Source organism: Corapipo altera, unplaced genomic scaffold, assembly GCF_003945725.1.
Source record: "Corapipo altera isolate COAL_440 unplaced genomic scaffold, ASM394572v1 64, whole genome shotgun sequence".
NCBI classification, from domain to species: Eukaryota; Metazoa; Chordata; class Aves; order Passeriformes; family Pipridae; genus Corapipo; species Corapipo altera.
The window spans coordinates 12,906,900-12,932,368 of record NW_020884893.1 but is presented as its reverse complement, the minus strand read 5'-3'; the positions used below and the strand labels follow the sequence as shown (position 1 = coordinate 12,932,368).

Below are 25,469 nucleotides of genomic sequence, written 5' to 3'. Positions count from 1 at the left end.
GCTGGCAGCAATTCTCTCCACCTTTTCTCTCACCCTGTGTTGCAGGAGATCTTCCTTGTGAGTTAGTCCTTGCCTCTGCTTTGTAGGTGAGGGTCTGCTACATCTTAATACTCTGCCCTTGAGCTGGCAGGGGCAGGAGTTGCAGGTTGGGTATTTCTGGAAGAGAAGAGAGAGGACAGTCTAGGAGGGGGAGATGCACAACTTTACTCCTCAGGGCCAGTTGGTTTAATTTTGTCCCAACTGCTCTGTGTGATGTTATGGTATAGTCGTGGCATCTCTAATGATCCATATGGGAGAACTCCAAGTGTGAGGCATTGCTCTAAGGTGGCTCCATGTGGCAATATAGGATGCTGGCAGCATTTCACAGGCACAGATTCTGCTTGATGACTTGCTCAGCAGCTCAAAGGTCAAATATCCATCTGAGGAGAAAGACCAAGGAAGGTGTGAGCCCCAGGCTGGCTGTGAGGTGTCTGCTCATCCCCACCATTGTTTTCTCTATTTGACAGTGCTAAACTGAGATTTGGGAATTTGTGCAGGTCTTGGCTTTTTAATAGTAAGGTCTTGAGCAAGTGTTCATCTGGTATGTGAAGTTGAGAGGGGTTTTGTAATGGGTGGGCTTTGCTTGTTGACTTGTTTGACCCCCCCCCAAAGCAGCTGGTGGGAGCTGTGCTGTGGGTCTGTCAGCAGGATGCAGAAGGGTCATCCCCACCATCTGCAGGATCAGGTTGGATTTTGGGCTTTAAGATGCTTCTGCTACCTGAATTTAACTTTCACTCCCAGAACATCCAAATAAAACTGCTTCTCAGAACCAATGTTCAGCTGAGGTATGTACTGAATAGCAGGGTGGGTACTTCTGCCTAAAAAGCCCTCCAGAAAGTCTCCCTTAATGGCAGCCAGCTGACTTCTGGCCCTTAAATCTTGATATCTTTGGGGAAAGTCTCTCCCCTGGACAGGTTCTGGCTGGCTACACATTGAGACAGCAGGGAAGGATGGCTAAACCTTGTGCCCATGGGTGGATGAGGTTCTCCTTGGCCTGTGGCAGCAGAGCTCTGGTGCTTGTAATCCCAGAAATGATAGAAGCCAAGTAAGAACTAGACCAATGGAGAGGAGAGCACAAGCAGCAATTCTGGTACCATGTTCATAGCGAAGGTAACCTAAAGTATCCAAAATCTTGTTTTCAAACTAAGAAGTGGTAAATATTTGATGAAACTGAATGTCAGAGGAACTGTATTGTCAGAGCAGCAAGTCATGCCAACACACCACCTCTGTGGCCAAGAGGAGATTCAGGAAACACAGAAAGTAGGGCATGTATGATGACGTGGGGGTTGATAACTGCGCCTAAAAATAAGGTTCTTTAGAAACATAAAATCTGCCTTGCAAGCAAGGCAGCAGCAAGCTGCTCCAGTGTCTGATTTCAGACCGAAACTGGTGGTGTTGGCACCGCAGAAAGCTGTGCTAACATTTTGTTAGCATTCTGCTAGCAAAACATTTGGTTTCAGTCTGAGGGTTTGCATCTGAGATAAGGCAAGTTACTCTGGAGCAGAGCTCAGGCAGAGGTGGAAGTGAGAGGCGGTGCTGGGGCTGTTGGCGGAGCTGCTTTTCCTCAGCCTCCTTCCCGTGCAGGCTTTCTGCTGACCTGCATTTTAAGGAGCCTTTGTCCTCTTGAAGTGTCGTGGTTCTAGATGCACTTATGATATTCCTTCAGGCCTCAAAGGAAAACAGCCTGGATTGCCCTGTGGTAACAGGACCTGAGGGTGCTTGCTGATCTTGGCTGCCGCTGTGAATGGGCTGGTCCTGGTACCCTATGGCAGCTATAGGAGGCTGCAGGGAAGGCTGATCCTCTGTGCTGGAGGTCTTTAAGTGTCAGATCAGCAGTCTCAGGGCCCTCTTCTTGCATGCTGGTGGCCGACCTTGAGCTGCAGTCTGGGGGAACTGAAGGATGAGGTTTTTGGTGACATGCGTGTGGTTTAGCAGTGCAATAACTGAGTCATTGTGGAGTTCACTGAGGTGCAAGGGGTGTGCCTTAGACTACAAATCCAGATGTTTGGGCTGCATGGAACAAAATATCCCACACTGTAGCATGCGTAATTAATTTTTCCCAAAGTCTCACCTCTTTACTCTCCCAGCAGAACCTGCAGGCACCCTGCTTGGTCCCTGCACAGCAGAGGCAGGAGGGCAACACCATCCTGAGTAGATGTACGGGCTCCCTGATGGATACAGGATGGGTCAGAGGGCATCCTTCTGTGTTGTTTGATTAAGATCTTTTCAGGATGATTGGGATGGTTATAGATATGCTCAGTAGTGTCCATAAGCTTTAGAGTTGAAAGCATTTTGTTAGCAATAATTAAATACAGCTGCTACTTAAAGTGTATAAATCAGATGGTTGGGAAGAGAACCCTCTCATAAATCTCCCACAAAATCAATATTCCTCCTGTCAGGTGTGTAGCAAACACTTTTAAATTCTGTCAGTCACTGGCATTGTCAACTGTGGTGCCATAAAACTTACAGAATCACACCTTTGCCTTGGAAAGAGAAAAGCAAGGCAGGACTTTCTTCTGGTGACAAAGAAACCAGAAAAATCATTAAAAATAGAGGAACGCAGTCCCCTTGGATGGTAACTCCCTGTGGGGATGCTGTGTCCCCCAGACTGCTGCAGGGAGGCACAGCCTTGGGGGTGCAAAGCTGTATGGGGGCAGGTCGGATGGCCGGTCCCACTGTCACCTCTGGTGTGGGTATTCCCAGGGAAAGGCACATCCCTGTTAATGTCTGAGAGCCTGCAGGAGCCCTAGCGCTGAAACATCCCACGTTTGGCACAGCTTGAGGTGCCTGGGAGCTGCAGACGGAAAATCCAGGCACTTATCTAGCTTGTTGCTGTGCCAGAATAGGGCAGTTCCCAGGATTATTTTTTTTTCCATGGGCCAAAATATGTGTAAATGGCTTTAAACAATGGAAGGATTTCTGTTAAGAAGAGTGGTGTGCAGGCAGGAATAGGGCTTTAATTTATATCTTAAGGGAAGGGTGTGGGCTCTTGCAGCGGTGTTTTTGAGATTCTGTTGGAAATTAGCTTGGTTGTTTTGATTTGGGTTTTTTCCCCTGTGTCTTATTTTAAAGCTTGTTTTGGGGGAAAATTGTTGTTTTCCAAATTACAGCTCTCTCAATGTGTAGCTGAAAACGTCAGGAAAAGGGATGCAGTTTCAGAAGCTTCCACATATCTGTGGCAGGGTTGATAAAAAATGGAAGCGTTAACCAGAAAAACAAACAAAAATAAGTAATATCACTGTCACAGACTGGTCAGGCTGCTTTCCCTGCAGGTGACTGCATTGCAACCCACACTCCCATATAATGTGCTGTGGAAAAGATAAATGGAGAGCTGAATCGGAGACTTATGCCCTCAATTAATTTTTGTTCCACATAATCGGAGATGCTGCATGCCTTTCCTTCAATGTTTAATTGCCTGGCTCAGAGGATGGGGCTGCTCTGATGCAAGGGAAGTTGGGATTCGCTTTATGTTTGCACAGAAATCCCATTCTGATCCTTCTTTCTTTGCCTAAGGGCAGGGATTCTGATGCTGGAGATAAGTTTTGTTAGCAGACACTTTTCTGCTAAGGAGAGGAAAGGGGAGAGGGGAGTGATATGTGATGAATTCTTGAAGGAATAAAATTTCCTTGACTTCAAGCATCCTCTCCTCTGGAGTCCTCTGTGCTGCCTGGAGCCAGTACCTGCGCTGTCCAGGGCACAGTCACTGGGGAGCAGAGGGAGAGCTCTGCTCTTGGTTACATGCACACAGTCCTCAGCTAAGGGAAGAAGGGTATCAGTACAATTAGTGTGTGCTCTCTGCAGATTTACAGGCTGTTGAATAGGTTTCTCTGTTGCACTAGGTTAAGAGCAGCTTGCTCTGCTGTAGTTTGAAATTGAGACCTGAATTTAGTTTCTGGTTTTAACTCGACCCAAAATCTCAGATTTTTCAAATTCAGACTGACAGAAATGTCCCTCTCTCTTCTCTTTGTGGAAATTGAGGGCCTAGAGCCCAGAATGTCTGTTTTTACAGTGTTTTTACTGATTCACTGATCGACTTAAAAGCCGGAGGGAAACCCAAGGTTTCAGTCTTGGAAAGTACAACGGGGCTGAGCAGTTTTTGCAGATCCAAGGCACCCTTGAAGGTGCATCCAATGTCTGATCTGGAGCTACATCCCAATCTGGGGGCTGGAAGAGCCCACTCTACCTGTGGATATGGAGGGCCAGCCAGTGAGAGTGGAGAGACTGCCTGGCCTCTGGAGCCTGGCTGGTGAGGAGGATGCTAGGCAATAAAAATAGAGAGGGAAGAAGAACCACAAACTTGTAGTGAACATAAAAACTATCCACATGAAAATTCTGGATTTGAATATTTACCCAGGCAAGGGCAGTTTAATGAAGAAAAGTGTCAGTTTTGAGAGCACTGCGTGGAGCAGGCACAGAAAGGTGCATTTGCTCTATGGAGCTTCTTGACGATGGTTTTCTAAAACAACTCCTGGTCCTGCTGCCTTGCACTGGGAACAGGGCTCCAGGAGCAGCTTTGCACAGGAGCCACGTGGAGGGAAGTGAGCACTAAGTTGGTTTAATGTTCTGGGTTGCTCTTCAACCAAGTGTGTAAGCTGTGCTCAGAAATGTACCCTACAAACCAAGCCCTTCATGGCTGTGTCTGCTGAATCCAAAGACTGTGCTCTTCAGCCACACTGATGTGGGGGAGGACTGCTTGACACAGAAGATCTTTCCTTTTTTTTTTTTTTTTTTTTTTTTTAAGGAAGCACACGTTGAAATATCGATAGGAAAAAGAATATATATTGTGCTGTGTTGAGTGTTTACAGGAAATATATAGTGAAAATAATGAGGGGCTTTCCTCAAACAACTGCCAGTATTGTCAGGAGTGAAACAGTTGGGAGGAGAAAAGAAAGAGACACAGTTTTCTATTACCAAAGAAATTTTTGTACTTGCCGCTTCACTTTTTAATTCTTGCTTGTATTTCATTCCCTCTGCTGGGAAGGAGCTTATTGAAGACAGAGAGATTATCTGGAACTAGACTTAAAGTGGCTGAACCAAAATGTTTTTAATTCTCTAGAGAAGAATTTAGCATTAAATTTTGATCTTTCCATTAAGCTAGAAAAATAATTTACAATGCTGTGCCTTCAGCACCACACTGCCCTTTTCCATCAGGCAGCAATGAAACTTCTTTTGCTGCAGATGGTAAAACAGTATCTTCACTTTAGGAAGGTAATTGGGGCACAGATTAAGTTACTTACTTTGCATACAAGAAGCCTGTGGGAAAGCCAAGAATCTCTCCTGAAACTCCCAATTTCTGATGAGATCCGTCACCCAGAAGACTTCTGTATCTGCTTTTCCCCACCAGCACTCCAGGGCAGAGTAGGAGTTTTGTTCCCTAAGGGGTCTTGACTGAAATATTTTTTCTTTTTCTTTTTTTTTTTTTTTTTTAAGTGGTACTTCCTGCCACTTTCCCCATCATTCCTTCAGGAGGAACCGTTCATTTGGTAGTGCTGAGCATCTGCTGCTTAAAATGCTGCAGAAGCCTCGAGTGAGGAAAGGAGCTGTTTGCTTCTAAGATACCAGTGAAATTAAATCATGCAGCACCAATTTTGATAATTTTCACTCCTCAGTGTGGTTAACCTGTGGGTGTTGTGGAGCTCACAGCACAGCAGAGAGAATCACACGGCTCAGGCAAGAATTTACCACCAGAAGCAATAGCCAGTGAGGGACAAACAGCTTTCACCAGCACATTGTGGCTGGAGCACAGGACTAGAAATAATAATCCTGAGGTGGTGGTGTAGCTCTTGCAGTGACTTTGCTGCCTGAAGGCAGGCAAGTGACCTTATTCTGTGTTCATGTGTTCATCAGTGGGTGCTCTTGACCTCTGGAGAAGGGTTTGTTGCAGATTATTGTGAAGGCACTGTTTGATGTGCTGCCTTGAGCTGTGTTCAGGGCAGGTGTGTCACCAGTGGCAGATTTCTGACTTCAGCCTTACCATGAGCTCTGATGTCCTGGGGGAGATGGTGGTCAGTGCCCACCTGTGTCACAGTCCACACACAAAGATACACACAAGGGAGATGGTACAACCTGTCTGGAAGGGTGTGATATTAGAGAAATAAAAATTTAAGCTCCAGAAAAGAGAGGAAACCTTTCAGGAGGCTGGAAATGCTGCTTTGTAGGAGGTGAGACCATGTCCTGTAGCATTGCAGGTCAAAATGAGTGGTTTTTGGGCTGTGACTCCTCAGAGGGATATCTCTCGTGATTTGAACTCCTCTTCCCAGTTTGCCGTGTGGTGGCTGTTGGTATCCACCCCCATATCTGTCTTCATTTGGAAGACCCAGTAGCAGAGTCCCCCGTTGTTGGTGTGTGAGGCTGTAATGGTTTGAGTAGTTGCTGGATAGGGCTTGATGCAGTGTCCTTGTTAATAATGCTCTAATGAAACGTTTTTCCAAAAGCCAGGAGGTGACAGAAGCAGTTACAGAAGGAAAGAAAAACTGGTTCTAGGCTATGGTGGTCTTAGCACAGAAGACCCTCTTGACTTGATGCACCACGTACTAATTAAAACCCAACCCTACAAGCCCTTAGAGCTCCTAATCCAGCACAGGACTCCCTGTTCCCATCGGCAGTCGGGAGCAGGGTTTGTTTCCCATGTTCCCAAAGGTGCTGCAGATCAGAGCGGCTCAGGTGTCAGTGGTGGGGTGGGGAGTGCCTTGGCAGACCGGCGTGGTTATGTGCTCCACAGGGACACGGTTTAGGAAATGACTTGGAGCACGTTCCTCTGGGGAGGGTGGGAAGGGGATGCTGCTGCCCTTCTCACCCTGGTCTGGGCTTTGTGGAAGAGGGAATGGACCTCAGCTCTGTGTGTGGTCACCCCCATGGCACACCCACGCTTTGGGCAGCCCTTTGTGTCCCCTGCCTTTTCCTTCCTTGGGGATAGTTGAACTCCTGTGCCTGCCTTTCTCTACTGCTCCTGCCGGTCCCTTGGGCTGTCACCTCCTTCTCTCAGTGGCTTTCTAACTGTCTCTGGATGGTGTTTTACAGCTGTTGGGCTCCAGTGAGCTCTTCCCCTCGAGCAAGTGATGAAGGGCTGCTCTGCTGCTTCCTCCAGTCTTTGGGGAGGTCCTGGCCAACAGCAGAAACAGCAACGGAGAACATGCATCTTCAGCCTCTGTATCACCCAACAGGGACAGTCCTGAAGGAGAAGCCTGTGGATTCCTCATTGGTGCCTGCTGCAGGAGGATGGGTTTAGCAGAAGGGTTGCAACAGGGTGGTCATTTTGCATTTTGTGGGGCAGCAACACACAGATTGGCCTTGGCCCTTACAAGAAGCAGAAGGAGTGAATTTGGCAATTCTTCACTTTGCCATGGTACAGTTGACTCTTAGTGACATAAATAAATCAGGCAACCACCTCCTCTGCCAGCTGCTTATGCACTCAGATCCCTGCTATAGGCTTTCGTGCTGGATTTCCAATTCCAGTGGAGAGATTAGCTTGATGTGGGGAGGAGAGGGCTATTTCTGACACTCTTCATGCCACTGGCTTGGTTTTATGCTGCAGACACCTCACCTAATCGGGCCCAATCCTGCAGGTGCCTCCCCACAATCAATCCAGTGAATGGGAATGGTCTCCTTGACTTCAGAAGCAGCTCCTCACATACCAGGGTCTTGAATTTTCCCTTTGCTTGAAAGATACATAGCTTAAAGAATTCTCTAGTTGCTGCACTATTTTGTTTCAAGGTGTCCCATTCAAGGGTTGTGTTTGGTTCTTTTTAAGTGGAATAAAACTGAAATCGGTTGATGATACTTAAGTGAAGGACTCTTGTAAGTGTTTGTGTTCTGTGTCAGTGTCACACTGTGCTTTGACTAGTGGCTTGGGGAGATATGGTGGAGGATTTGCAGGTCTCAGCTCCAGCTTCACCATCTGGTGGGGAGAGGAGGAGCTTCTCCAACCTCCCTCAGCAGCATGGCTGCTTTAATAAATCCAGCCCCAACCTCAGCAACATTATGTCAAAGTGTCTGCAACTCAGATGCTTTGTAGGAAGGTCAAGGGAACAGCTCTGAATGTGTGCTGGAGCAGGAAGATAAGTACCCTCAGTTTTCTCCTTTGCAGGATGCAAGTGAAATGGGAAAGAGCAAAGAGCGTGTGCATCGGGGACGCCTCCGGGCAGGGTTGGTGGCACAGGGTGCAATCACTCACTCAGGAAACTCTCACTTCCTGGAATCAAGGTCTGGTTTTGTATTGCCAGTGAGTAACCAGTGCCCGGAAAGTCCTTTTGGGCTTAGTGAGGTGAGTCTTGTCCGAAGGTGAAACAAAAGGTACAGGAAATGCAAACTGACAAGAAGTCCCACGGTGGTGTTCAACACGTGGAAGTCCTTCACAGGGACCAGTCTTTGACACAGTTTTCCCTGCTGCAGCACCTGAAGGAAGGGGATGGCATGAGAACCTTGCCTTCCTTTTGGCCCCTGAAATAGCCCCCATTGTCCCTGCGGGGCTGGGGCCCGTGTGTGCCTGGGAGGATGTGCTCTGTGTGGTGGCAGGCAGATCTGCTGAGCTCATGGAAACTCAGCTCGATCAAACACAAAGAATGGCACTTTCTTTTTCCCTCCTCTTCTTCTTTAAATAAAACAGAAACCAAAGTGAGATGCCTTGCAAACCATGGACACCCACACAGCCACTTCTGTGTCGCTTTGCAGGTAAACAGTTGCTGGGGACTGAACCCATGCTATAGTTGGCCTGACTGGTTTGTGCAAGAAGTCAATGTGCCAGTTTTATGGTACGGGGAGAAACCAGGTCACTGGAAAACAGGCAGCCAGAGTGATGGAGCCAAAGTCTTTCTCAAGCTCTGGGGTCTGTGGAGGGTTGTAGGGAATTGTACCTAAGTCTAGGAGAAGTTGAGCTGTGTTTCCTTCTGGAAGAGCTCTCAGGGTGACCTTTCTGCTCCTTTAGAGATTCATTTGCTGGTTGGATAGAGGAGATGCTGGTGTTTGGTACTTCCAGAGATGTCTCCATATTTGTGGAATTCCCATCTGCATTTCTCTCCCCTTTGCAGACCACTTGAATCTCCCTTCTTTTCTGTTGTGAGAACAGAGGTGCTGCTGGAGGATGAGGTGTGTAAAGGAAATCTGAAACATGGGCGAACAGAGCCACACATGTCCTTTCCTTGTAAATCCATGTCCTGTTGCTGTTTCCCAGATGCACTCCTAAAACCACCAAGAAAGCTTCGAGCTTATTTTGGGAAATGCTGAAATAGGGTTTCTTTGCTTTAATAATCCTGCAGAATTGTTTCTACTCCAGGTGTGTTTTGGAAAATATTTGTTCATCTTTTAGCAAACAATGGCAGAAGTGGCCTGGAAAAGGAGCGGGGTGGGAGTGCCTCGGTATTTCGAGAGGCATTTCCTGCCCTTGTCTCCCCTCCTTCGAGGTATTGTAAACAGGGCTTCAGATGTGCAGCCTGTGTTACTGCAGTGGAGATCGCCAAGAAAGATACCTCCCCTGGAATGCCTTCGAGGGGCAGGAGCCGAGTTCACCAGAGGTGCTGAAGAGTGTTCCAACAAAGTGCCTGTGCTTGGGAAATGTGACTGCCCTAAAATAAAAGCTTTTTGGAATGTTCATTTATGCATTTTCTTCAGGGTTTCTGGGGACCCTGGTGAGTCCTGGCTCATGGGGACTGTGGGCAGGGGCGAGGGGGAGCTGTGCGTGGCTCTGGTGCTGTGGAGGAGCTGTGGCACCCTTCCCTTGCTTTCCAGAGACATACTGAAGTAATGAGTTGATATTTTCCATCTCAGGCAAGTGTTTGAATTTCTAAGTAGTATCTCTCTTATAAAAAAACTTCGTGAGGATTTGGGTTTGTCCCTGTGGAACTAGTTCTTATGGGATTAAACAGGGGTTTTTTTGTTCAGGTCTATCCTTAAACCCTCAAAATAAGGTTTGCAGGTGTTGCTGAAGCTGCCCTTGGCCATTTACTGGATAAAGAAACTGCCCAGGACCTGCCTGTGTGCTCTGGCTGGGTTTGTTTGTTTTCAGTTCTCAAACCAATTATCTGGGGGAGGAAATGGCCTGTGTCGCTGTCAGTCTGCCCAGATATTTATAGGTAAGGTCGAAGCCCTGTGGAAGGTCTGTGGCAGTGTTTAGTAGGCGTGGCTGTCTCAGCCTGGTGAAACTCACTGGCAGGTGGTGGATGTGCTGTGTGGCTTGGACACTTCCCTGCAGCCCCTCACAGTAGTGCCTCCATGATGGGCTGCTTCTCCCTCTGAGAGGGATAAGCTGAGGCTTTTCCTGGCTGGGCTGGATGGAGTAAGGTTTGGTATCCTCACCATGTCTCTCACCTTGGTCTAGCTACCTCTCTTCTGCTATTTTTCCCATAGATTCTTTGCATCCATTGCTTATGAGATGTTGCTTCCCCTCTTTTGCAGCAGGAGAGTTGAGCAGGGAATGGCTTCAGCTGTCCCCTTGGGGCTTTCTCAGGTGCTTGGGAATACTTAAGTTCTCCATAGTCTCCCCTTCCCATCAGCACTTTATTTTTTCTTTTCCCCCTCCAAACTGGCTGAACAACAAGAACTCTCTTGTATGTGGTTATTTGCTTCTTACCTGGATTTGGCATGCTCACCTTGCATCCACTGTGCTTTGCACGGATGTGTTGGAAAGGACTCGTTCAGTTTGCCTGTGATGTTGGATTTATTTCAAATGCACCTTTCCCTGTTGGACCGCTCTGTAAATCCGGGATGTGTTTCTTCCTCCTGTGCAGCAGGTGACTGGGCAGCTGCCCATGGGTCCCTGGGTGATGGCTTTGTGGGTAGCACTGCTCAGAGGTCTGTGTCGTGGTCACACCAAGAGTCTGGAGCTGTGAATTAGCTGCTCTCATCTCTGTGCTTGTGGAGCCTGAACAGCAAAACCAGAGTGATTTAGCGTGTGGTGAAGAGAAAACACAAAGGAAGAGAGAAATGAACACAACCCCCATGTTTTTAAGAGCTGAGGCAGTTTAAGTGTTAGCAGTACCTCCCTGGGAGCCATGTCCTATTTCTCTGTCCTTAGGGCTGGGCTGGGAAGGGGCTGATGGATGAAGAAGTCCTGGCTGCATGGTGGGGGCACCTGCAATGAGGGGTGATGGCTGTGCTGGAAGGGATCAGCCGGAGGGAAGGAGGTGTGTCTCGGTACTCAGATTTCTCCTGAGTTGTCTGACGAATTATATCAAATATGTGCAAGATCTTTGCTCCTTTAGACTGTTCTGCTTGTAAGAGAGGGCTGGTGTGAACTATAGGCATGAACACCATGCACACTAGAACTGCTGCTTTATCAAGAGGGTTTTGCTTGGATGTTTGGAGTGAGAGAAGGGGGGAATTAAAAAGGGGGAAATCACAAAGGTTAGTGAGAACAACCAAGCAATTAAAGCACAATTAACTGAGCTACCTTTTTTGGGGTGGAAGGTGTTGCCTGTTGTGTTTTCCAACAGTCTGATGTTAGCTGCTTGCCTGCATGGAATGAGGAGACTTGATCCCTCATTTTTTCCTCCTCATTGCAGGTTTCCACCATATTCTCATTGGACACTGCAATGGGCCCTCCCCAGCTCGACCTCAAGATGCTGGTATAGCAGCAGGTGATTGTGATCCAGAGGACCTGTGGTGGGACACTGTTTCCCACTGGGACGTCCTTCCCCATCCCTCTCTTGGCAGAAGCAATGGATGCCCATGTGGACCTCCTGACCGAGCTGCAGCTGCTGGACAAAGTGCCCACGCTGGAGAGGCTGCGGGCAGCCCAGAAGCGGAGGGCTCAGCAGCTGAAGAAGTGGGCACAGTATGAGAAGGAGATGCAGCACAAGAAGAGGAAGCACGAAAGGAAGAGAAATGCTGTGAACCGAAAGAAAGTGTCTTTTGAAGCCAGCGTTTCTCTGCTGGAGGCCTCTCTGAGGAACGACGTGGAGGAAGGTACGGCGCGTGTATCTGGCAGTTTCTTTGTCTGGCTCTGTGTGAGGCCCTCCGTGGCGTGCAGAGGCATCTGTGCTGTCATCCATGCCCTGGACTGCCCTTGACATGGTGTGGTCTCTAAAGCGTTGCCATCTCTGATACAACTGTGGGGTCCTCAAAGCACTGTGTGACACACCAGCATTACCTCGATGGGCATCATGAGTGGGTGCACAAATGCCAGGATAGGGCAGGAGTTATGACTGAGATTTAGGGAAAGGAAGGCAGTTTTCATCTCTTTCCTTTTCATACTTCCTACTTACAGAAGGTGTAAAACCCTCCTTTGCCTTGTGGGTGTGCCTCTCAGTGGTTTTATAGAAGTCTGTTGCAGGGATTTACATGTCAGTGTAAATCTCCTCAGCTTCCCTGCTTGAGGGCATGGATTGAGAGCTACATGGATGTATGAATTTTTTCCCAAAATACTGTAAAGCATGGCTTTGCTTAGTGCTTCCTATAGAACAGAACTGCATATTGTTCAGAAATTGGTTTAATTACACCATTTCAAAGTGGATCAAAGTGCCTTGCTTTTGCTACAAAATCTGAAGGGAGGAGGAAAAAATATGTCTAAAAGTCAATAACCATTTGCCTCAACACAGCATGGGGAAAAACTTGTGAGCTCCGGGGAGCCAGAGAGTACTTTTTTACGCGTGGGCTTTTGGAGATCCCAGGTGATTACTTTGATATATGAATCATCTTTTGTTTCCACGTGGGAAGTCAAGGGGGAGGTGAAATATAAATGATTAAGAAGTTGAGAAGTCAATGTGAGGAAGGTTGGAGCTGGGACTGCAGCTGGCACGTGTCACCTCTGAGCTACCTCTGGGCAGGTGTGCCACTTCTGTTCTTTGTGGCTTTTCCATTCCTTTGTGTTTAGTTTTTATCGTTCTCACTCCTGAAGCAGGAGAGGGGATGGTAGTAGGTGCTGTGTGATGAAATCAGGGAAAAGAAAGTGGAGTTGGATAGTGAGTTGGCTCTTTGTCCCAAAGATGTCTTGGAGCTGTGATGTGATCTCCTCCTGATGGAGGTGGTGGGTTGAGCCCTCTAGGATGGAGTCATTGGGTGCAAACCTCTGCCTTTCACTTCAGGGAGCAGCCCTGCATCCCTGAGGAGCTGAACATGCTGATTTCACTGTTCTTTGCCTGCCTCTTGCCCAGATGTAATTGAAAGAGCTTCTGTGTGCCCACGTGGACCTACAGCACCTTCCCTTATCCCTGTTTCCTTCTGCCATTGATGGCACAACCACTGGGCTCAGCCACTCTGGCTTCCCACTCATCCAATGACCTCTCTGACTCTGGAGATGTGACAGGCTTAGAGAAGAGGACTTCTTTAGCGTGTAAGAAATGCAGGTTCAGCCACAGGTGACCAGGCATGTTGCAGAATCGCTGTATCTCCCAGGTAACAAGTGATAGGGCAAGAGGAAATGGTCTCAAGCTGCTCCAGAGGATGTTTAGGCTGGATACTGAGAAAAATTTCTTCCCCAAAAGGGTTGTTAAGCATTGGAATAGGCTGCCCAGGGCAGTGGTGGAGTCACCATCCCTGGAGGGATTTAAAAGATCTGTAGGTTTGGCTCTCGATTAAGTGGTAGGCTTGGCAGTGCTGGGGGATGGTTGGACTCTGATCCTAGAGGGCTTTTCCAACCTAAATGATTCCATGGTTCTATGATCTCAGCATAGTGGTGAAGCAGGACAGAAGTCAGGGGCTCCTGGGGAGCATCAGCGTGGGCAGGAGCTATGAAGGGGTGATGGCTTCTGTCAGCTTGTTCCTCACATCGTCTGCAACAGATCTGTCAAAACATCCCAGATTTTACAAACAAGTTGCTATTAAAAGCTCCTTTGGATCTCTGTGGGCAGAACCAGGGTAGGGAGCACGCTGCAAACATGCTGGTGGGAGACGTGAGCGGACAGTGGTGCTGGGGAGAAGGAGGTGTTGAGCAGTGACCCCAGATGGAGGGCAGCAGTTCCCCTGGGCTGCAGAGTGCTGCCCTGGACCTCCAGTTTGGAAAACTGAAATAGCTACAGACAGTTCATGGGAGAACTCCAAGGTGAGAGCGGAGCGCTCCCAGTTGCCAGACTGGACCTGCTGGGGTCCATGGGAATGCTGGGGGGAGGGGCATCACACCCCATAACCTTTTAAAGTGGAAATATGTTCAAGTCCTCACCCAGCTCTGAGCTCAGTCTGAACTGGTTGCAGGAGGATGGTACAAAGGGGAGAACACTCAGCCTTACAGAGCTTACAGGGAGCACAGTGCTGGATGCAGCCTCTGGGCTGTTCCAGTGTCTGTGGAGTTGCTTTATAATGCAACAAAACAGTGCTTTATGAGCTACTGTACTGATTGCAAAGGAATTGTGAGAAGAAGGACAAGAAGTTGCTGAAGGCTGTAGGTAGCCCTTTGAGGCTGTCCTGCAAGATTGGGATCTGAAATTGTGGGGAGGAGGCCGGTCCTGCCATTCCCAGGGCAGCACCTCATCCCTGAAAACAACCCTGGCTGCTGCAGGGCTGTCGTGTCCAGGTCTTTCACTGAGCTCCTCTAAAAGCAGCCCCAGAGACTGGGGAGAGGAGCTGGTGTTCTGTAAATTGGAAAAACAGATCCCAAAGGTGGGTAAAGTGGCTGCTTGTACAGACATGTGGCATTTGCTGTCTGGAAGTCCCTTCTCACACCTGGGCTGTTTGCAGGGGGAGCTTCCGCCTGACTGACAGAAGCTGGAGGTGTTGGCATTAGCTGGGTGGTGAGCTGTGTTCCCTTCAGTGAGCCAGTGGAGAAATAAAGACCCCCAAGGACCAACTCACCTTCTAGCAGTGCTGGAGGTACCCTGGTTTCTCCTGCTCTTGGATGAGAGCTGCCTCCCACAGGCACCTGCTGCCCCCCGGCCATGGCTCTGGGAAGCATCGCTGCAGAGTCCTTCAGCTCCCACCTCCTGGCACTTCATCCTGCAAGCGAAACTTTACCAGAGCCAGAGTGTTGCATAAAACAACACTTCTGCAGGAGTTTAACCATGCAGACCTTTAGGGCTGGTGAGCCAGAAAGTGAAGGAAAACTCAGGTTTGATCCAGCAAAAAAGTTCCCATTGGCAGAGCAGCAGGCGCAAGCTTGGGGCTCACTGGGTCCTGTGCCAGTGTGGGGAGATTTCCCTGAGGAGGAACCAGCTTATTCACATAAACACATCCCCCATGTTTCCCTTCATGCTGACCCTTAAATACCCTTTACATGTGAGGCAGTGCTGAGCATGCTTCACCCACCATTTCAGGAGCATCCTCAGGGAGTTCCGACTGTGCTCCCTTTGCACCTTTCTGGAATAAACTCAACCCTGTCGTTTCCAAAGGCACTTTTAAAAGAGGCCCTAATTAGTGTCTATAAATTGCTTTCTTTAACCTTTCCAAGTTGATGTGATCTGTTCCCTTGTTACTTCAAACCTTTTATGAGGTGCCTTAATTTTCCACCCACGTTATTAATCTCCTGAAGCTTTTTACATGGGGTTCCTGTGTCCAAGTCTATGAGCAAGTGCATTTGTCTGTCTGAGAAGGTTTTTCTCCTGGGCTTTGTGCCCTTTGAAGGGCTCTGAAAAAAAAAAATCTCTTTTATAACCAGAAGTCTGAGTATATATCTGGGTATTTGGGAATGATCTGAGTCAGAAATTTAAAGTCTCTTTTCAATAACAAAGGCATTTCTTGAGTTTTAAATTCTCTGGGTGTGGAAATGAGAGCTCTCCTCTTTGGGAAGCTGTGTGTGGGAGCCCTTGGCAATGATGGATTTTGTTAATTTTGTAAATGGGTGTTGGTATGTCTTCCTAAAGCAAATTCATATATTTGGCCATATTTTAACTTGGCTTTTTCATGCAATTTGGATGCGATGCCAGCACAGGGTGGTTTGCATATGGCAGCTAACTGGAGGCATCTGGGAGCATGAGCAGTATTGAATCTGCAACTTTCTCTGTTGTCATAACAAGTAAATAATCTTTTTTTATTGTCCCCAACTCCCTGAAATTTCAATCGAATGGGAAAATTATATCCATAAGAGTTTGAAATGCCAACTTTTCTGTTTGGATATTACTGCTGACAGTCCATCCCAGGTTTTCATGGGATGAGGCCCTCTCCCTCCCCAAATCTGGAGTCAACTTCAACATTTTGTTTCAGATTCTTTCTTTAAACGAAGAAGTTTGATCAGAAATACTTTTTTTTTAAAAATAAGGTGAGATATTGGCTTAACTTCAGAATGTGTTTCATAAAAGCTGACACCAGCTGTTGCAGAAGAGCTTTGGTTTCAGTGGGTCAAGGCTTTTCTTGACCCCTTTCAGATGAATTGGGATGTCTGTTCTTGGGACGCTGGTACTTCCGTTCACTGAGTTGTTTCAAGATGTGAGTTGAGAAACAGACTCTTTTCATACCCACAGACCAGAAATTCTGCATCTCTGGAATTTCTCTCTCTGCAGCACAGGCAGGTTCCCTCCTGAACCCCCACAGCAAGCAATTGCTTTTCTTGACTAAAACAAGAACCAAACATTCGCATGAATGCCCTCTGACCATCCTTGCTGAGAAGCAGTGATGTAGGGAGGGATCCTGGCTGGAATTTTTTTCGGGTTTTTTTTGATCAACATTTAAACAGCCTGTTCTCCCCAAGCACCTTGCAGGCCCAGCTGCCCACCTTCTCCTCAGTGGGCACATCTTTCTGCTTGCCCCTTGCTTCTGTAGTTCTTGGCTTCTGTGATAGAAATGGGTCATTTTCACATCTTTTTGCTTTCTGGCTTTTACACATGTGCCAATTCCAACCATTTCTGATACCACTGAAAATATTTCTGGTGTATCTTGTAATAAGATTACAAGATAATGAATAAACATTGGATTCAAACTGCTTGTCCCACCAGTAAGGATGGTCTGTTTGGATTCAAGTTGTTTTTAATCAAACAGGGATTGGCCAGTGACAGTTGTCAAGATTTTGTTTCTTACTAGAAGTGGCTTAAGGCACTTAATCGGCTTCTAAAATTTGGCTACAGTGTGTTTTGGAGGAGAAACTCAGTGTCTCCTTGGTTGCATGTGCACCTAAATGCGAACTGGACATTTCTTTGGTTTATTAGTGTTGTCAGTGGTGTTAATGCAGCCGTGTGAGAGGACTATTCTGGCTCGAAAGGGGATCTGGGCAATGGGAAGGAAAGGCTGAAACTTCTCAGCTTGTGCATGCAAGGTGCACTAGGTAGGATATGTAAGGTCACCATCTGCTTTGCAAACCCTGCCCGGCCAACTCACGGCAGGGAGGGCTCAGGATGCGCCACCTGCGCTGGGAACTGTCAGGACTTTTGTCAGCCCAAGGCGGATTATCAATGGGACCTTAATTCAACCAGGTGCCTGGAGATGTTAATGCCTACAACCAAGTGCTAAATCATTGGCATTTAACCTTTCCCTTCCCTGTCCTGGCTGATCTGCTTGCTGTGACCTGGAGGCAGCTGTGGATGGCAGCTTGTTTTCTGGTGTCTAGAGGCTGCCAAATGTTGAAGCCAGAACTTCTCAGTCTGAGCCTGACAATATTTGCCTATATATGGGTGGCTTTTTCTAGCCAGTAACTTCCCGTCTTGGTTGTCTTTGTGATTTCCCTGGGAGGACATCTGCCTGCCATCCGCACGAGGGGGACCAAGGCATGGAAGCACAGCCATGGCCATGGATATGGGTTGGATCAACCCTTGAAAGCAGCACTCCTGGCTGCCTGCTCAGGGGGATAATGGCCTGGAAGGGCTGAGGCTACAGCCCAGCCAGCTTCTTGCTCTGGGGGCTGTGACATGGGGTTTCTTGCAGGCAATTTCTTTCTTGCCTGCCTGGCTGCCTTCCAGGTGTGTGCTGTTTCCTATGCTCCAGTTAACTGTGTGTTTGTTCCACTCCAATAGTGAAAAATTGGAGAGCGTAAATAGCAGCTCAGTTGGGGACCTCTGGTGTCTTCTGTGTAATAAGCAGCAGAAATCTGGAGTAAAAGATGTTCTGTCTTCTCTCCTTGGCCATGAGCTCTGATAGCCAAGGCCCTGTCCCACTGCAGGGCTGTGTTGTGATACCTAATCCAGTTCTGCCAAAAGGACGTAAGACACGAGCCTGATGGCTCCCCAGAGCTCACTGGTACCTGGCATTTTGCAGCATCATTCTGTTTTCAGGTGTATTTTGAAAAATAAAAAAGTCCAGACAGCTCACAACCAAAGCACAGTTTTCCAGACAAGTATCTAATTCTTCTTTTCAAATGAATGTCAGTGGGGAAATGAGTATTTTTGGGGGTGAAACCTTCTTGTGGGGAGAAACCTCATGTTGCTGCTTTACTCTGACTCAGTTGAAAATGTGTTTCTGGATAGGAAGAACTTGGCTGTAAGCTGTGGTTACAGGCTCTGCTTTCTGCCCCTTTTCCTGTTCAAGGAGAATTTGAAAAGTGGATTAAATCTACTTTTTTCCCCAGATTTAAATTCCTGCCTTTCTGGAGTTGGGCCAGCTCAGCTCAGTTGGTGTAGATTTCTTCCTCCTAGAATCATGGAAAATAGAGGTTGAGAGGGCCTCGGGAGGTCATGTAATCCACCTCTCGCCCCAAGGCAGGATCAACTGTATCTAAAATGCTTGCTAATGAGGGTGGAGTTAGGTATCTTAGTGTATTTATAGGCACCTTCACAGCACCAGAGCACATCTACATGTGCAGGTGGTCTTGCTGCTCATTCAGTTCTGCATATTTTTTGTACTAGCTTATATTTATCCTCCTTTCTTTTGCCTTGCTTCTCATCCTTATGTTTATTGACTGGGAGTTTTCCTACTTCTGTGAAGAATGCTCTAATTCTTTCTTTAATAGCAGTTGCTATGGCAGCTGGTTCAGGCAGTGCCTTATAGCTTCTTCTACATACACTTTCACTGCTTTTTTTTGCCTCTGGAGCCTGGCCAGGTCTTTGGGAAACCTTATCATTCTCTGTAAGTGTCTTGAGAAAAAAATAAAAGAAAAAAATCATATTCTGGTATAACCATTTAAAAACATCCCTATAGCCTTGCCCACCCTCTATCCCGTCACTAAAGGATGCTAAATAGGCCAGGAAGCAAACTGTTTAATTCTGTCTGCCGGTGCATTTGTAATCAAGAGCCAAGATGCAATCAAGCACCCTGCACTCCTTTTAATTTGGGGAACAAGAGCCCATGTGCAGCTCCAAGCAAGCAGATGCAGTTTCCACTGAGATCCCTGCAATTTGCAACTGTTTATTGCTGAATTTGGCCTCTGGATTCCCCAGATAGTGAGGTAGACTGGCTGTAAATGCCACTCATGTAGAAAGATGGCTTTAGTTATTCTGGGGTGTTCCTCCTGCTCTGAATACATTTAGTAGCAGTTTGCAGCATCTGTCAGTTTGGCCAAGGTTTTCAAGCCAGATTGTAATTCCCTTTTTCCTGATGGTCTTGTCTGCTGTTCTAGGCTTTGCTTTCAGAGGGCACAAGGAGTGGTCCCTGCCTTGAGTGGAAGAGCACCAAGCTCTGAATTGTAAAGGGAAGCTTCCATAGTCTCATTTATCTTGTCTGTCTTTACCTGGGCTGACAAGAGAAATTAAATTAGTTTCAAAAACCCCACCACTCTCCCGTGTAAAAAGATGCTAAACAACCCAACCACCAAACAAAATAACACCCACTCTTTTTTCTCCCAAGGGCTACTGCTATCGAGTTCACCTCTAAAAAGGGGAGACTAGAGCAGGAATTAACCTGAAAGTCGCTCGCAAACCATTCTCCTTGATTGCACCAGCCCTGTTTTAGTCTGGTTGGCAGCTGATGGTTTCTATTGTAGAGAAGTGTTACAGCTTCTATTTTGTCCATTTTTATAGCTACATCTGTCTGGAAACATTCACATTTTGGGTGAGTGGAGGAGATTCTGGTACCTTCGAAGTATTTCCACTCTGGTCTGGTTTAGAGCAGGAAAGGTTGGAGACGAGGTGCTGGTACTTCCACAGTTCTGGTTGAAATGATAAGGCCTGAACACAGTGAGATGTGATGGCTCACTGTGAATTATCCTGTCTGAAGGATTCTCTATGTCAACACCATCTGTTTCAATACCAGCAAACTTTTACCAACCCGGTGTTATTGAACGGAAAGCATGAAGCACGGAAAGGGAGCAGCTCTGCTGCACTGAGGTTTTTGTTGCTGTAGGACATTCATGGTCTTCATGGTCTGCCCAATGGCTTGGAACAAGGAATTCACCTGGAAATCCATACCAGTTCTTGGTCTTTTGGGGTTTGAAAGGTGCAGTGATCCTGCAGTAAAGGACAATCATTTCACTCACATTAAGGACATGGAGAGAACTTTCTGCATCTGTCTTCAGGCGTTGGGTTGAGATTATGCATTGTCAGAGAAGACAAGTGAGATCCAAACTGGGGTCCTGTGATTAACCCTCTGGAGAGCCCATCAGCTCCACAGAGACTAGGACCCAACTTAGAAACCTGGGGCTGGACACTGTGCAGTGCTTCCATGGAGAGCAAGTTTCAACCTACTTCGAGTTCAGACTCTTCCTGTGACTCTAGAACTTTTCAGACCTGGTTTATTTTATTATTTCAGATCCCATCAGTTTGTCTTTAATTAGCAAGGCTAGAGCAGGGCTCCATGGGAACTTAAATGGGCCTCTTCTTTTAATTAAAATTTTGGTTTAATAGCCTGAAATAGCAGGCATTAGAAAGAGCCAGAGCTCCAGTGAAGGAGGACAGGATGGTCCCCGTGGATCTGCAGTGACATCCTCCTGGCAGTCAGGGAGTTACAGGGTTTTCTTTCCTCCTAAAGCTGATGCTGTCACAACAGTGATGCAAGTCCTGGACATGCCAAAAGCACAGCATGCCTGGGTTGGTAGGTGACAATGGGTCATGGAGAGGTGCTGGAAGTCCATTTTGGTTTTACTAGAAGGGCCAGTGAGTTTAAAATTTCATCTTAAAGGCCATCTAAGCAGGATTCTCTGTGTACTTTCATAGTAAATTTATTTCTCATAACTTCAATCATGCAGTTGTGAAGTAGCTATGAAAAAGCTGCTGCTCTGTCCCCTGACCCGAATTATTCTCATTTGTGGCAATATTCCATCACTCTTCAGAGACAGGAAAGCTGTCATCTGAATGCTGGTCAGCACTGAATGAGTGGCATGGATTCAAGATTTGGGTCATCATTGCATTGTATCACGCAGTGCTCTAAGATTTACCATGTGTTTAGTAGTGGGAATGTTTGCAGCATTGATCTGTCAGTTATCCTATGGGGAAAAAGTGAGCAGGAAATATTTCTTGCTTTACTTACACCCAAAGCCTCGTCTTTTAGCTCAAGGGCAATATTTGTTGACTGATTTTTCTCTCGTGAAATGGGATTGACAGCTTGGATTGCAGATAGAAGTGTGCCTAGAGCAGGGCAAGGGTGATGAGCCAAAGGTCTGGCCATCTGGCTTTGCTTGATCCTTGTGTCATTCCTGTGGGTTTCACAGCTTCCCAGGAGTACGTTGCTCACTAAGCCTTCCTGGACCAAGATCTGATAGGAGCACATTCAGCTACTACTGACCGGGGGCTTCTTGTGGATCCCTGAGCATTTTGGCACAGACCTCTAAAGGTATTTGGGTATTTTAACTTCTGCTGCACTCAGTTTGGTTTGGTCACGTAATGCATTTGTGCTCCAGAAGAATACGGAGTCCATGTGAAAAGCACTCAGCTCTTTCCTGCGGAATGCCGGTGTACAGACCACCCAGTTAAGCCCCTCCTGCCCTGTGGGATTACAATATACAGACACAGCATTTTTTCCCCTCGGGGTTTGTCCTGATCAGCACCAGGAGTTCCCAGCAGCTGTGGAAATCTCTCACCTCTGCCATGGGGAGGAGTGGTTCCCTGGGACAGTCAGTACCCAGTGTGGTGGGATCCCCACCCTTCTCCTTCCCTTCCTACAGGAAAGGCCTGTGGGTTTTCCAACCATGGAACAGGAAAGAAGTAGGGATCCTGTTTACCCACCCACTGAGCTGGCTCGCTTCTATTTAAAATTGCTCCTTGTCCCATTCTGCTTGTGGCTGTGGCCCCTCGTTTGCCAGCTGTCCTGTCTCTGCTGTGCCCTCTGGAAAGAGCTCCTCCAGGGAGCATCATGTGTGGAGGTCTTGAGATGCCACAGCTGGAGAAGGCTTCAAAACCCAGTGGGCTGAGTTGCAGGGTTAAGACCCCAGCATGGTTGCTGCGTCACTCAGAGATGGAAGTAACAGCTTGGTCACCCACAGACCATGGGGTCTTGGGAGTGGGGGCAAGACAAGGACATTTACTGGGGGCAGAGTTGGTCTTGCAGTTTTGCCCTGTCCCAAAGTAGCTTCTGTGTTAGATCCTAATAACATCCAGTGTAATATCAGCTCCTTGGGAGGTGTCAGATGGCATCTGACCCACGCATGAACGTGGAGGTTTGGTGAGACTCATGCAAAGCCTTGACTATGTTTGTTATCTCTCACTAAAATATGAGAGAACATTGGGCAGGGCCTGATTTGTTGTGGACATCTCTTTGCTCTTGTTGGGAAGTCTGAACTCTCCACAGCTGGGGTAGAAGCCTGCAGCATGGGAGGCCACCTTCCCACAGAGGATAGGGGGTGACTGCAAAGCAGGAGAACTGGGAATGTTTCCTCGGAGCACTCTGTGCTTCTTCCTGCTCCCAGTGCTGTGGGAGGGTCTTGCTTCTGCACAGGAGTGGTTTGATTCATGGTTACAGCTCTGAGGGCTGTTAGGAAAGGCAAGCAGGGTGATAGAGCTGAGACTGGAGAGGGTTTACTGGTGGAAATGCTTGTGGGTGAAGAGGAGGCTGGAGATCTCTTTGTCAGAGCAGGATATACACACTGCAGGAGCAGGACAAGCAGTGCAGCTGTTTCTGACTCTGGGACAGCCTCCTGAACAACAAAAACCTCATCAGATATGGCACAATTTGTGGTGTACAGAGTGACTGTGTAAAATACTGACTTGTGGGCACGGATGTTTAACCTGAGCAGAAGAGTCCCAGGCTGGGGGTGGTAATTGGAAGGAAATGATGTACCTGTGTTTGTGCATCCCCTGGGACAGGTACAGGTCTGGAAAGCAGTGGGGCTGGCAGGAGTGTGTGGGGACACAGCCAGGATGGCCTTCTCTGAGACTGCTCGTGGGTGGGAGCTTTTTGCAGTGTCATTACCCCTGGGGAGCGAGTTGTTCCCATGGGATTTGGGGAGAACCAGGAGTGTGAGTGGCTCTGTGGAGCTTTTTACTCTGCCAGCCTGGCTGTGTGTTGCTGTGAAGACACTTGCAGCACCCGGCCCTGGTGTTAATGGGAAGGCTGGTGGTTGTGCTGGGCAGGCAGAGAGTTCTTAGGTAGTGACTAATGAGTGCCCTGCAGAGCAGGAGCGTGGACACTCAGCAAGCCACTAAGTGGCTGCATTTAACTAAAATTAATGCCCTTTGTAAGCAGTGGTGGCAGCTCTGCAAGCAGTGGGCTAATCTCACGCAGGAGAGGGTTTGCTGGAAGAGGTGATGGTGCCCTGGCTGGTGCAGGGGCCAGGATCCATACTGGGCTTTCCTAGGGAAGGCAGGCACGGTGTCCCTGGGGTGTGCATGAGTCATGTTCCTGCGGTACCCAGCTCTGTGAGCATCCCGAGGGAAGCACCAACACCCTGAATGCTGGGTTGTGTCTGGGATCACAGCACTGCATCCTCAGTGTGGGATGTTTGGGGATCTCTGCACGGACACAGCCAGTGTCCTGTCTGCCATGCACCACCAAATCTGGTGCTGTCTGGAATGGACTGAGCCAAAAGCCTGGGTCTGGCCATGCAGACCTGTGGATAATCAGGGCGAGCTGCCTGAAGCAGGGAGAGTGGCACTGCCAACAGGCAACGAGCATCACTTACTCTAATTAAATCTGAGGAGGCTTTTTTAATGGCCTATTTTTTTTTTTTTTGGACTTAACTGGGAAAGTACACTGAGGGAGGAAGCTGTCCTTGTTTAAAAGTGTCTACCCTTAGCCCACGAAGCTGGGGCAGATCTGCTGGTACATGCTGGTGCTTTGTGTGGCCCTGGTAAGGAAAACAAGCATAAGTATCACTTTATAGCTGTTTTGCTTTGCTTGATGAATCTGGATCAGTGTCTCTCTCCCTCCTAATCAGGTTAGTTTTCTTTTGATCTACCTTTGTTAAGGAAATCTGAACTGATTTAGCTATTCCCATCCGTTTTCCCTTTGCCTGATTTGGTCTTTCCACAAGGCTGTCTCGGCTCTACCCTAATTACTGTTGAGTTGTCTGATGCTGTAGCAGGTGACAGCGCTGTATAACTTTGTAAATCTTAACCAGTGTTCACTGGGAATTTTTTTGGCGGATGTTTTGTTTCATTTTTGGACAGATTAGTTTTAGGTTGGCAAATGCACTAGACTTAAGGAGAAGACAATTGTTACTAGCTGTCAAAAAGAAAACACTAATTATCAATCATGTTTTATTGAGCCTCTGTTGAACTGATTTGCTGTAGAAAACATAACTTTCTAGCTTCAGGACATCTGATTTTTGAGAGTTCTTCTTTCTTGATAATGGTGATGTATGTTACAGCATAGAAGAGAGGAAAAAATTAGCTCAGGATTAAAATCATGACACCCTGGAATTTTAATCACCTGCTTTTAGGAACATAAAACCGTTTTCTGTGCTGGTGTGCCATAAAATCATTGCAGATGTGTGTTCCTTGTCACTTCTGCATGTAAACTCTGTCCCTGCACGTGATTTACAGCATTCCCAGCCACAGCAGGGTTTAGTGAATGTCGTACCGTGTTTGTTTGCTCTCAATAGGTCCTAGTTTTCAAAATGAGCCTCCAGTTACTGTGAGATAAGGGTAGTTGGGGGAAATTTCAGTGTTCCTGCCTTGTTCTGTGACTTGGCTGTGGTGCTGCACTTCCCGGGACTTGGAGCAGCAGCAAGGCACCGGCTTCGTCTGAAATCAGTTTTGCAAAGTTGCTGATACAATCATTAAGTAAAACAGGTTTTTAGTGAGTTATTCTCCACTGCAGTTGCGTGTGCTATCTAAAATATCTCTCACTGTGCTCCTGTTGTTTGTAACATGCTCAAACTGACTGATGGGAGAGGCAGGTGGAGTTGAAGGGGCATCTTCCAAAACAGCTCAGGTAGCCTTTCCCCATAGCAGACTGGTTTTGTTTTCCTCTTGGGATAAGTCCAACAGGGCAATTTTTATCCATCTGTTTTTCTTGTGAGAGGGAAGTGTTATCTGTGAGGGGAGATACGGTACCCTGTGTGGTATAGACGTGGGAGCTGTCCCAGGAATGTGGCCAAGTAGGATCTGTCAGTGGGTCAGCATAGCCCAGCCCCTGTCCTTCACTGCTAGTTTAGTCCTGGGAATGTGTTTCATCAACAGCAAACTTCTTATTTCCAGTGGGAATATCGGAAAGGAAGGGATTTCCAGTCAAGATGGGGAAAGCCTTGTCATTCAAATCTAGTCCACTCTCTGAAGAAACTCCTTGATTTAAATACTCTGGGTGGAGGAAGGAGGGGCCAGATGGTTGCAAAGCATCTC

The 25,469-nt window shown here is 47.5% G+C and overlaps 1 protein-coding gene across 3 annotated transcripts in view; it reads left to right on the top strand.

The window, feature by feature from the left end:
* PPP1R16B (protein phosphatase 1 regulatory subunit 16B) overlaps window positions 1–25,469 on the top strand; it is a 56,799-nt gene that overhangs the window by 5,722 nt on the left and 25,608 nt on the right. The window contains exons 1-2 of one of the 3 annotated variants that reach the window (XM_027646151.1): window positions 10,184–10,314; window positions 11,535–11,937. In XM_027646151.1, coding sequence (XP_027501952.1) covers window positions 11,691–11,937 — 247 coding nt within the window. In that variant the 5' untranslated portion in view covers window positions 10,184–10,314; window positions 11,535–11,690. Of the gene's footprint in view, window positions 1–10,183; window positions 10,315–11,534; window positions 11,938–13,673; window positions 14,012–25,469 lie in introns of those variants that run through there. The other 2 variants (XM_027646150.1, XM_027646153.1) reach the window with 2 other exon arrangements.